This window comes from Xyrauchen texanus, chromosome 35, assembly GCF_025860055.1.
Source record: "Xyrauchen texanus isolate HMW12.3.18 chromosome 35, RBS_HiC_50CHRs, whole genome shotgun sequence".
NCBI lineage: Eukaryota > Metazoa > Chordata > Actinopteri > Cypriniformes > Catostomidae > Xyrauchen > Xyrauchen texanus.
Window position 1 is genome coordinate 10,006,742 of NC_068310.1, and position 12,721 is coordinate 10,019,462.

The window sequence follows — 12,721 nt, forward strand, 5'->3', positions numbered from 1 at the left end:
ACATGATGAGGGAAAACAATATAAAAAGCACTTCAAAAACCGGCACACTTTGACCTCTGAGACATCAGTGTGATAATTATGAAAGCTGCACAATTGATTACACTGAAATGGAAATCGAGGTATGATGTTGCATGATTACCAAACTGCAAAGCACAGTTTAATCAAATTAATTGAACTCCCTTTCTCTATTGTGATCAGTTTGATTTATGTAGAGGTGCACGATCGCTTGCTCATTGAAGTCCAACAGAGACTCGCTTGTAGTAAATACAAACAGTTTCGTGAAGTATGCACCTGATTTAGAATTTATAACATGTATATGTTAATAAACAAATAAATTAGCAGTAAACTTTAAGTCATGCACTGGAGAGAGACAACTCTCAAGCACATCAAACAGCACAAGCACTCTGTCAACTCACCTGACACATTAACCGGTCCACATTATGATCTTCTTTGAAGTGTTTATAAAGTTATATAAATCTCGTGTGCTGGACCACTTGGGTTGTGTTTAATCTGCTTCAACTTGTCTCCGTCTAACGAGTTATCATGCAGTCATCTTTCACTACTCTAAAATTACGTCACTGACTTCTCTGGTCTCACCGTATAGACCTATATGACTAATCGATAATGAATTTCATTGTCAATGATTTTCATTATCGATAATTATCTATTTTAGCAATTAGTTGTTGCAGCTCCATTTTGTTCTGTGCTACTTTTACCTACACTAATCTACTCTACTCTTCTCTACTCTATTATACTGTATTCAATTCTCTTCTGCTCTACTCTAATCAACTCTACTCTGATCTGTGCCACTCTACGGTATTAAACCAATTGGCTGAATGTTGAAATGTTTTAATTGTGTTTAATAATGTCCCTCAATGATAACTATTCTCTCTTGTGTATGTATTTTGCCAGCATTCTTTGGGAAGTATCTGAACGAGTATAATGGTACATACATTCCTCCGGGCTGGAAGGAGTGGGTGGCCATGGTGAAGAATTCTCGCTTCTACAACTACACCCTGTGCAGGAACGGCGTCCGAGAGAAACACGGCTTTGAATACTCGAAGGTCTGTATGTGAAGTACTCAATGATGTGGAACTTCCTTCCTTTGGTTCTTTTCATGTCTCCGTCCATTCTATAGCAGTTTGATTGATAGTCTTGTTAGTCTGATTTATAACAAAGTCTCCCACTTTCCCACTTCTCCATCCCTCTTTCTCATTGGCTGTCTGTAAAAGGTCAGTGTCAGATGTCAGGGGTCATTGCTCTTAATTGTTTTTAATTTAAGATTCCTCTCTTTGTTATTTCTGTTAGTTTTCACCATTCATTGCAGTGGGGGGAATTAAGTCTCTCTAACAACAAAAAAGTTTGCTTTTGAGCAGGCTCACAGGGAATCAGCGCTTGCAGAACTACGCAGGATGCTCTACAGATTTCTGGAAAATTAGAGCGACCATCATTCACAAAGTCATTTATTCAACATTTTGGATAATTGTGTAATATGTTTTGTCATCATTTACTCCCTGAGAGAAGCTCTTTCAAAATGGTTCACGCTTAAACCTTGCAAAAGCAAATCCAGCCAAGTTCTCGTGTGAATAACGCAAGTTCTTGGTTAATGCATGAACGTGCAAGGTTTAATCATAAGCCATTGTGAAATTCCTCATCTTGTGTTTTGCTGAAGAAGGAAAGTCATACAGGTTTAGTGGAGTAAATTAGATCATTTTTGTGTGAACTATTCCTTTAATACCATGTTTAAACCTATTCTTCAGAATTCTGCAGATATCCCCCCAAAATCAGTGCAGAAAATGCAGAAAAAATATCCCAAGATTCTGTCTGAACATGAAAATGCAAACATAATCAGTACATGATGTAATGATCTGATCTTTGTCTCTTCATTTTTGTCTTCTTCTCGCAGGACTACCTGACAGATCTAATAACCAATGACAGTATCAGTTACTTCCGCATGTCCAAGAAGATCTACCCTCACAGACCCGTGTTGATGGTGATCAGTCACGCTGCACCACATGGCCCAGAGGACGCAGCCCCTCAGTACACCACTGCCTTCCCTAACGCCTCACAGCACATGTGAGTTCAAACCACCATGCTGTTATCATGTCAAACCAATCTATGCGTTATGATCAGAACAAATCTGCATTTAATGATTTTTTTGATACCCAACATATGTGTAAAATAGATTTAATTTTGCATTATTAACATAATGTTGGTGCTATTAGAGTGATATATAGATCCATATGGAATAAGTACAAATCTGCAGAAAACGTTTAAAGGAACACAGCAGAGTGTTCCTAAAAGTGTACAAAATACCATTATTGAGCCAGTACATAAAAAAATCGGTGTTCTTGCCTTACTCCGATTTACATTCAGAGCTTTCGAGTTTGATTTGTTGGGATATTTTAGGCTTCCGTCATTCATCCTCCGCAATCAACAATGTTCCTCTGCAAGTACCTTGCAAGTTAAAAGAGCAATATGTAACATTGACATCAAGCGTTTAAAATGTGTACTGCAGTCCAAATTCAAAATATTGGAGAGAGCAGTCTCCCCCACCCCCTCCTCCTCAGACTCGAAGCTCAAACAGGTTGCCAGGTTGAGGACACGCAACAGGAATGAGCAAACTGACAGTGGCAAGCAACAAGCTTTACAGTGTAAGTTGATTAGCTAATGTATATGTAGCACTCTTTAAATGATGGAGGACAGGAAACAGGTCTTCGGGGCACGGTAAGATTTTAATTCTCTTTTTTTAATGACAGTATTTGCAATAATGTAGAACACAGCAGGGACTTCAAACGCTGAGTTTGTTGTTCCGTCTCTCCCTCCTCTGTGGCTGCTGGCTTTTTTAAACCGCTCTCCTCACTCTACTGCAATTAGAGACAGGTGTTAGACATAATTTAGCCCAGGTGTGAGCCCTTACCGCTTCTCTCTCGGACGGCGCTTGACCACGCCCGCTGCCACATACCCCACCGCCGACTCAGGCCGGCGTCATCCGCCTGCCTACCACTCCCCATTTCTGGAGAGGAAGTCGGCGGCAGCCATCTGCACCCCCGGTCTGTGGACCACCTTGAACTTAAAAGGCTGGAGGGCCAGATACCAACGGGTGATCCGGGCGCTAGTATCCTTCATGCGGTGGAGCCACTGCAGTGGGGCATGATCCGAGCAGAGGGTGAAGGCCCGCCCCAGCAGGTAGTACCGGAGGGTGAGGACCGCCCACTTGATGGCCAGACACTCCTTCTCCACGGTGCTGTACTTAGTCTCCCTTAAGGAGAGCTTCCGGCTGATGTACAGCACCGGCGCCTCTCCCTCCACCAGCTGCGAGAGTACGGCCCCCAGCCCTCTGTCTGAAGCGTCCGTCTGTAATAAAAAGGGAGAGAGAAGTCAGGTGCATGCAAAAGCGGCCCCCACAAAGTGCAGCTTTAATCTGCGTGAACGCCTGTTGGCACTGCTCTGACCATTGGACCGGATCTGGAGCCCCTTTTTAGTGAGGTCAGTCAGCGGGCTGGTGACGTCCGAATAATTAGGCACAAATCTTCTGTAATAGCCAGCCAGCCCCAGGAACTGCCTCACCCCCTTTTGGTCTTAGGTCTAGGGCAAGTCGCAATCGCCGTGGTCTTGTCAATTTGGGGACGCACCTGGCCATGACCCAAGTGGAACCCCAAATACCGTACCTCCACACGCTCAACCGCAAGACTTCTTGGGGTTTGCTGTGAGCCCGCCGCCGCAGCGATCTCAGGACGGCCCTCAGATGTTGCATGTGCCGCTGCCAATCATTGCTATAAATGATAATGTCATCTAAATAGGCAGCGGCGCACGCTGTGTGCGGTCTGAGGATCCGATCCATGAGTCGCTGAAACGTGGCTGGTGCCCCAAACAAACCGAAAGGAAGCGCCACAAATTGGTGTAATCCAAACGGCGTGGTGAAGGCGGTTTCTCACGGGACATTGGTGTCAAGGGATCTGCCAATAACCCTTTGTTAAATCCAAGGTCGAATAAAATCGAGCAGTACCTAACCGATCGAAAGCAGTTCATCAACACGGGCATTGGGTACGCGTCAAATTTAGACACCGCGTTGACTTTTCTGTAATCCACACAGAATCGAACAGACCCATCACTCTTGGGGACAAGAACAACCGGCTGGACCAATCACTGTGGGATTCCTCTATTACGCCCATATCCAGCATGGCCTTTAATTCTTCCCGGACTATTTTCTTTCTATGTTCGGTAGGCGATAAGGCGGCAACGCACCACCGCCCGGCTCGGTCTCGATGTGGTGCTGTATGAGGTTTGTGCGCCCGGTAGAGGGAGAATACATCTGCAAATTCCCTTTGTAATTCGAAACCTCTGTGAGCTGCCGCGGTGAGAGTTGGTCCCCACAAGTAACCGGAGTGTCGAGATTGTAATTTTTATTTATCTCCGGTCCGAGCTCCGCCCTCTCGAACTACCGTGGCTAACGCCACAGAGGCCGCCTCCTCCCTCCACAATTTCAGGAGGTTGAGGTGATAAATTTGACGCCGCCTCTATCGGTACGCTTAACCTCATAATCGAGATCCCCACTGGCCGTGGTGACCTCAAAGGGTCCTTGCCACCTGGCGAGTAATTTAGAGCTTGATGTTGGGAGTAATACGAGTACCTTATCTCCCGTGCAAATTCCCTTAGCCGAAAGCACCCCTGTCATACAGCCGGCGTTGATGCTCTTGAGCTTGGAGCAAATTTTCCTGTGTTAGCCGCCCCAGTGTGTGGAGTTTTGCTCTAAGATCAAGAACTAACTGAATTTCATTTTTACTATTAGAAGGTCCCTCCTCCCATGCTTCAAGGATGACGCCAAGGACACCGCGGGGCGTCGCCCGTACAGCAGCTCAAACGGGAGAACCCGTGGAGGCTTGCGGGACCTCTCGTACTGCAAATAACAGGGGTCTAGCCACTTATCCCAATTCCTAAGCGTCATCGTGGTACGCAATTTACTGAATCATGTTCTTGAGCGTTTTATTAAATCGCTCCACTAGGCCATCTGTCTGAGGATGGTAAACGCTAGTGCTAATCGATTTGATGCCCAAGAGCTCGTAAAGTTCGCGCGAGTGTCCGTGACATAAAAGTCGTGCCTTGATCGGTGAGGATTTCCTTGGGAATCCCCACCCGGAGATTATCTTGAAGAGTGCCCCTGCAACACTACGCGCGGAGATGTTGCTCAGAGGCACTGCTTCCGGATATCGCGTCGCGTAATCCACTAGGACTAACACGGCGATTTCCGCGTGCTGACCGTTCTAATGGCCCGACGAGGTCCATTCCAATTCTTTCGAAGGGGACCTCGATTAACGGTAGAGAGCGCAATGGCGCTTTTGGGGTGGCCGGTGGGTTTACCAACTGACATTCACGGCACGCCGCACACCACCTGCGGACGTCACCGCCAATGCCCGCCAATAGAAACGGGCTATTAGACGGAGAAGTGTTTTCCGCTCCCTAGGTGACCGGCCATGGGATTATGGTGAGCCGCCTGGAAAACCATTTCCGGCGGCTCCGTGGAATCAATAATTGGGTTACTTCCTCCTTTGTTTGGGCGTCCTGCGTCACCCTGTATAACCGATCTTTAATAAGTGAAAAATACGGGTATGAAACGGCGACACCGGCCGGAGATGTTGACCATCGATTACTCTCACTTGGTCAAAGGCATGCTTAAGGGTTTCATCCCGCGACAGCTCCAAGGGAAGTCCCCTCCGAGAATTCCCGAGAGGAGGAGCGCCCACCTCGCCCCTTCCCACGCCACTCGGAGCAGCAGAGGACGGCCCTGGCTCCGCCTCCCCGCCAAAGCATCGCACATCACACACCCCTTCACTTTCACGCAGGACCCATCCGCACAAACTCCCTCCAATAACTTTCTAAAATTCGGCCAATCCGTACTCCAAAATTAGCGGATGGGTGAGGCGGAACTAACCGCTGCCTCTACACTATGTTTTTCTCCCTGAATTTGATCGCCAGAGTCACCACGGATATTTGTGAACATCCCGTGCACACACCTTACCCTCACCAGTTTAGCTGAGCCCAAAGCCCGGGTTGAACCAAGCGTTGGTGGATGGTGGTCTGGTTACAGCCGGTATCCAACAAAGCTTGGTATGTACCCCCTGGATTCTTACCGAACCGCACGCTCCAGCCCGACCGGGGCAGCCTGCGGAACATCGGAGACCCGCACCACTGCCCCTATTTCCATCAGCGGACACTGATCCCGAAGTGGTCCGGTCTCCGCACCTCCAGCAGACCGGCCCAGGCGCTGCGGCCGCACCCGTGCTGGCGGGTGCCCCCACCTGAGGAGGAGAGCGGCTGAAGGATGGGGAAGGGCTTGGCGGGTGTTCCCAAGGCCGGGGAGCTGGGCGCGAATGCTCACGCCTGCGGGGGCAGGAACGGACCCTGGGGAGAGAGCAGAGCGAGAGGGAAGAGGGGAGGGAAAAAACAGGGAAGGCACAGGGAAGGGGAGACAGACAGAGAGGGCTCATCCGCCCTGGGAATCGCCGCCATGTGGTCCTCCGCGAGTTGGACCGGCTTCCTCCAGCGACGCCGGGCGGTGGCACTGGACCCACTCGGCCGTCTTCCGGGCAGACGCTGAACAAACTGCTCCAGTACCACCTGGTCGATTAGTTCCTCGACGCCGTGGTCCCAGCGAGCAGCCACCTCCGACAGGCATCACGGAGCCGCTGAGCTTAACGCAAACGGGCGGTCGGACTTATCGAGCTTCAGGGCCCGGAAGAGCTGGCGACTTTCCTCCGGGCTCCGACCAACCCGTTGCAGGATGGCTTTCCTCAGGTCGTGGTAGGCCAGGAGGCTTGTTGCCGGCAGTTGTTGGGCCGCGAGTTGTGCTTCCCGGACAGAAGAGGGACTAGACGGGCTGCCCACTGGTCTTGGGGCCACCCCCAAATTTCCGCCGTGCGTTCGAATAGGTCGACAAACGCCTCTGGGTCATCTGCCGCCCCATCTTCTGCAACGCGGGTGGGGGCAACGTGGCGCGGGTGTCCGGGGTCGCGGCTGCGGCTGGAGCGGCCTCCTGGCTGAGGAGGCTCCGGATGGCGTGCCGGTCCTCTGCTTGAGCCCGCATGATCTCAAAGAAGCGACGATCCTGGTCTTGCCGGAGCTCAAGCAGGGATTGTTGGTGGCTCTGATGGAGTGTGGCGAGGGACTGGAGGACTTCCGCCAGCTGGGAGGACTCTAAGGGGCGATTCTGTTCCATCCTTTGACGGCAGGTGTTTCCTAATAACGATCCTGGGTTTCGGCACCAGTGTAGCACTCTTTAAATGATGGAGGACAGGAAACAGGTCTTCGGGGCACGGTAAGATTTTAATTCTCTTTTTTTAATGACAGTATTTGCAATAATGTAGAACACAGCAGGGACTTCAAACGCTGAGTTTGTTGTTCCGTCTCTCCCTCCTCTGTGGCTGCTGGCTTTTTTAAACCGCTCTCCTCACTCTACTGCAATTAGAGACAGGTGTTAGACATAATTTAGCCCAGGTGTGAGCGCCCTTACCGCTTTTCTCTCTCGGACGGGCGCTTGACCACGCCCCCGCTGCCACAGTATACTTTTTCAATGTTTTTATTGTTTGCAAATTATAAACAAGCTCATGTGGATTTTTGTATAACTCTGTCAATGTTAGCTAGATGTATTACTGGCATCCATGGCAGCAGTGCGCTGTGTTCTCCCACTAACTTTGTTTCAAATCTGGCAACCCAGTGTGTCAAAATACTATTAGAAACTGGGCAATGGGCAGGATCACACATGCTAAAACACCGTTCAGTCTGAGACTTCAGTGGACGCATAATCAATCATTATGATTTTTGTTATAATCGTGCATCTCTGACGTAAACAAAATTGTACACTCACAGATGTTCACATTCAGTCAGTGGTAGAGGAGATGGAAATTTGTAATTTGTGTATACGATTCTCAACTGACAACTCTTCCCATTTTTTCTCTTTCTGCGACTAAAGTGCTACTCAATAGAGTTGTTAAAATGGATAAACCACTTATTGCTTTACACTAATGTATACACACACACTTGTTTTCTATCTGCTTGTTTCTCCTGCTCTCTTGCTAATTGCCTACCAGCTGGTACCAGATCTTTTTTCTCTGTATCACTCTCTCTGTTCATCTCATCTCTCCATTTGTGTCCCTCCAGCAGATAATCCAGTTTCTGTCTCTGCCCTTCCCAGGGTCTGTAATCCCTTTGTCAGAGAGACTGTCGCAGAACAGCAACAAAGATTATGTTGTGGTTACGGCCCTGACTGTACACCCTGACCAAAACCACAAAATGAATGCCAGTGAAGTAAAAATGGATTCTTATTGGGAAAATGCAAACTCTGAAAGGCACTAATGTTTGATTATGTGATCGTGATTACTTTCTGGTTCCCACGGGACGAGAACCACTGTAGTAGCACTGGAGGGAAACGTGACCACATTTGAAGTACAAAACCACAATAACATCAGCTGTCATAGTCTATCTCTTGCATTTGAGAGATAGGAGGATTGAGGGAGAGAGACATACTGGAAATATTCTGGATATATTGCCGTCTGTTTTTTTAAATGTTGAGGTGTCAGAAATTAAATCATTACGGGACAGAATGTTCACACATGCATACTACAGTCTCTCGCTTTAAGAAAGTTTGATGACAGAGAGCCCCAAAATGGATTTAACAGATTATTTATTTGATGATTAGTTGATGGAAATCTCTTCAAATAGAGTAACACTGTGTGTATGATAAGCTTTTTGGGGTGTTTTTTTTTATTTATTATATTTATATAACAGGCATTTGATCCAGCGTTGCAGTAGATAAAAACCAAAGATGCAAACCTACCCACTCTATGGCTTCCTTAAAACATCCATCATCATTTCAAAGTGACAGCTCAAGCCAGTATGTCTGGAATTTACAGTGTTTATTTGTCTGATGTCATCTCGATTTCACCAATAAAAACAAATAATGCAATTAATTATGTATTTTTTCCCAGCGATGAAAAACAACTGGCACTACACACACACACACAAACTCACACACACTCATGCGTGTCTCCTATAGATGGTATCCTTCAGGTTTTGCAGCTATACAGTATTATTTGTATGACATATTGACATTTTCACAAATCTATCATTACATTCTTCCTAATATACATTTGGAGTCATGACACGTGTAACATGACTCATTCTTGAACTGAATATATTCCGTTGCAGTGACGTGTATCGCAGTGTTTCATGACAAAATGTTGAAGACATTTTGTACACAGAAAGAGAAAAGCCAGTTGCATTTAGTCAACCGAAATGCAGTCAGCACTATGTTCAGTGCACACAATTCTAAACCAAAATATAATGCGCAAAATTCTTTCCTTTTCCAGTTCCTTCCATTTCCTGGACATAAGGGTAAATGTACTTTTAATTTTGTGGATAACAGAAAGCATCTTTAATAAAGAAAATGCTCTCAGCATGTCACTAAATGCTCATCATGTAAATGAAATATGTATTTTGTTCCAAAATTACTTTCATCAACTAAATGTTTTCATTCTACATTCCATTTCGTGACTCTGCATGTAAAGTCAGCACTTCATTCCGTGCACAAAATTTTAAACCAAAACCTGATTATGTGCTTGGAACGAAATGCTGACGTTTACATTTCCAGTGACTAAATGCATCTGGCTATTGCCTTTCTGTGTACGAAATGCGGTTAAGTGAAAACGACATTTTATCATGCTGCATTTCGTGTCACGTAATGCGTTCAGTCCACAAAATAACTAATGTTACACATGGTGCCTCATATCACACATGACTGAAAGAAAAGTGGTGGAGTGGTGGTGGCGTAGTGGCTAAAGCACAGGGCTGTTAATCACCTGTTAATCAGATGGTCGCTGGTTCTAACCCCACAGCCACCACCATTGTGTCCTTGAGCAAGGCACTTAACTCCAGGTTGCTCCAGGGGGATTGTCCCTGTAATAATTGCACTGTAAGTCGCTTTGGATAAAAGTGTCTGCCAAATGCATAAATGTAAATGTAAAAGACTTGCGGTTCAGTGAGTCTAGTGTTAATTCAGTTAAAGTCTTCGGATACTGTGAGTTCATTCAGTGAATGATTCTGATTCAGAATGATAACCCATACGTTTGTGAACTTCTGGGTTAAACTAGACGTGCTGTATGTTTGTTTTTGAGTGAAGTGAGCGAACACAACGCGATAGACGCGGGTGCTGTTTTTCTGTTATATCTCGGTACACTGCTTTTTATTACAATTCAGACTGAAAGCCTACAACTTCAGAATTTCTCTTGCTGCGGGGTTGTAGATTAGCTCCTGAAAAGCAGTGCAGGAAACACTTCTGAGTAGAGAAACCTCTGAATTCCTGTTTCCTGTTCTAATGCTCCATGACGAATTACAGAGACCATCCTCATTCCTTCAGTTGAGTCCACTGCAAACCCCCCAGCACCTTTCTTAATGACCTCCTTACTAGTCTTGCTCTTCTCTGCTCCTTGCCCTCTTACAGTACTGTATTTGATGGCACGAGGCCATGTACTTGCTCGCCAAATGCTATTGTTTGATAAGAAAATCTTCCTGTTCCCATCACCACGTGATCTTGCTGCATCTGTTTCATCCATTACTCTTGTCATGGAGGGAATAAAAAAAACAATCAGAACATGGATAGGGAGACAGGCAGTTCTGAGAGGATTAAAAGGATATTATGAAGTCCAATAAAGAAGATGGATCAGGGAGAGAGATAGAGAGAGTGATTTTACCTCACATGTTATAAATGCTAAATAGTGCTTATTCAACATGAGTAACCCTCCGGTGATATTAAAATCCCTAGTTTTAATCTCATTATAATTATCTGTTTTTAGTGTATTATGACATATATAATTATATAGGGCATTTGTATGTATGAATTAATACATTTATTTATTAAGTATTTAATACATATTTGTTAAGCTCACTATTTGACAAGTATTGCATGAAAGTTTCCCTTTCTATTCATGCTGTTATAACTGCATATCAGTGATTTATAATGCATTTTGAAATAACTTATTAGTCATTTATGAACCGCTTTATAACACCTTATTTATAGAATTGTTACATAAAAGCAGTGTCACACTAGCAATCGAGTACACACATTAAATGCCTTAAAATGCTTCTAGGCTCACAAGCGTCCTTTCAGATCCCAGTATGGACACAGATATGACATTTTCCCCAAATCGTGCAGCCCTAATGTAAATTGTCACCACTAACTGTCTTATTTATTAAGACAGTAAAGCATTTATAACCTGTACGCTTAAAAAGCTCACTATTTGGGAGTTATTGCATAAAGGTCTACCATTTTATTAATGTTGTTATAACTGCATATTAATGATTTATAATGCATTTGTAAATGGCTAATTAGTAATTTATGAATCCTTTTATAAACCCTCAAATGAGGGAACATTCATGTAAATTTCACCACTAATATTCTGTTTATAGAATTGTTACATAAACAGAGTGTCACACTAGATATTGTGTACGCACCTTCAATGCTGTCCATGCGGCGCACTAGATCCCCAAGGTCCAAGTACAGGCACAGAAATGGACAGATACACCAGAGAGATAGCTAGCGAGAGAGAGAGAGAGAGAGAGAGAGAGAGAGAGAGAGAGAGAGAAAAAAATTTTTACATCATTTTATAAATGCTGAATAACACTTATACAACACAATTAATCCCTCCAGTGACATGAAAGAATAATCTGCTGTATTTTTTGGGACATTGTGACATAAATCAAGAATTAGGGCATTCATGTGCAAGTATAAATAAGTTTATCGATTAAGCATTTATAACGTGTGTGTTAAAAACCTCAGTATTTGTCAAGTTTTGCTTAAATGTTGTCCTTTTTATTCATGTTGTTATAACTGTATATCAGTGATATATAATACTGATTGATAGTGTTATGAATTTGTAAATGATTTATTCATATACCCCTTTATAAACCTCTAACATAGCAAACGTTAATGTAAAGTGTTATCACTAACTTCTTGTTTGTGGAAATGTTATATAAAGGCCTAAAAATGCTGTCTATGTAGACAGATCACTAGGGCCCTTTCAGGTCCCAATACAGACACAGAAATAGACTGACACATCACCAGAGAGAGAGAAAGAGAGATCGTCCCTTGTCTCGTTGTTGTTCTCATTCTAAATATATGGCACCTTTAAAACAAGTCCGGACAGCAAACAGCTCAGCAAGATGATGTTCACATTGATTTGTCTGTAGAAGGGCTTTAAGTAATGGCTGTAAACAACAGAGCTGGGTGCTTTTAATCACAACTGTAAAGGCAATAATAGTGTAAGTGCTGTTTGACTCTAATAGGCCTCTCAAGCTTGTCGCAAGAGAAAGTGGAGCTAGAAAACTCTCTCTCTCTCTCTCTCTCTCTCTCTCTCTCTCTCTCTCTCTGTGTGTGTGTGTGTGTGTATCTTTACCTCTAGATAATGGTTGAACAACCATAGCATTCACAGATTGTCAGTCAGTCAGTCACCGTGAGAATGTAAAATTGAGGTGTCATTTTTGAGGGAAAAGAGAGGGAGAAAGAGTAATTGGTTTCTGTCATTTGTAATTCTAACTACACACAGACACATCCCAGCAGTCAAAATCTCTCCGCCTGCTTTCCTCCAACATCAGCAGAACAAAGATGACAAACAGTCTCTGAAGAAGCTCTCTCGATTTCCTACAGTCACACTCTTGCAGGGCCACTGAC

At 44.8% G+C, this 12,721-nt stretch overlaps 1 protein-coding gene across 7 annotated transcripts in view; it reads left to right on the plus strand.

The window, feature by feature from the left end:
- The window catches only part of LOC127629152 (extracellular sulfatase Sulf-2-like), a 242,361-nt gene that overhangs the window by 195,382 nt on the left and 34,258 nt on the right, over positions 1–12,721 (plus strand). For all 7 annotated transcript variants that reach the window (XM_052106243.1, XM_052106242.1, XM_052106241.1 and 4 more), the window contains 2 exons: positions 913–1,064; positions 1,907–2,076. In XM_052106243.1, the coding sequence (XP_051962203.1) occupies positions 913–1,064; positions 1,907–2,076 (322 nt within the window). The remainder of the gene's footprint in view (positions 1–912; positions 1,065–1,906; positions 2,077–12,721) is intronic.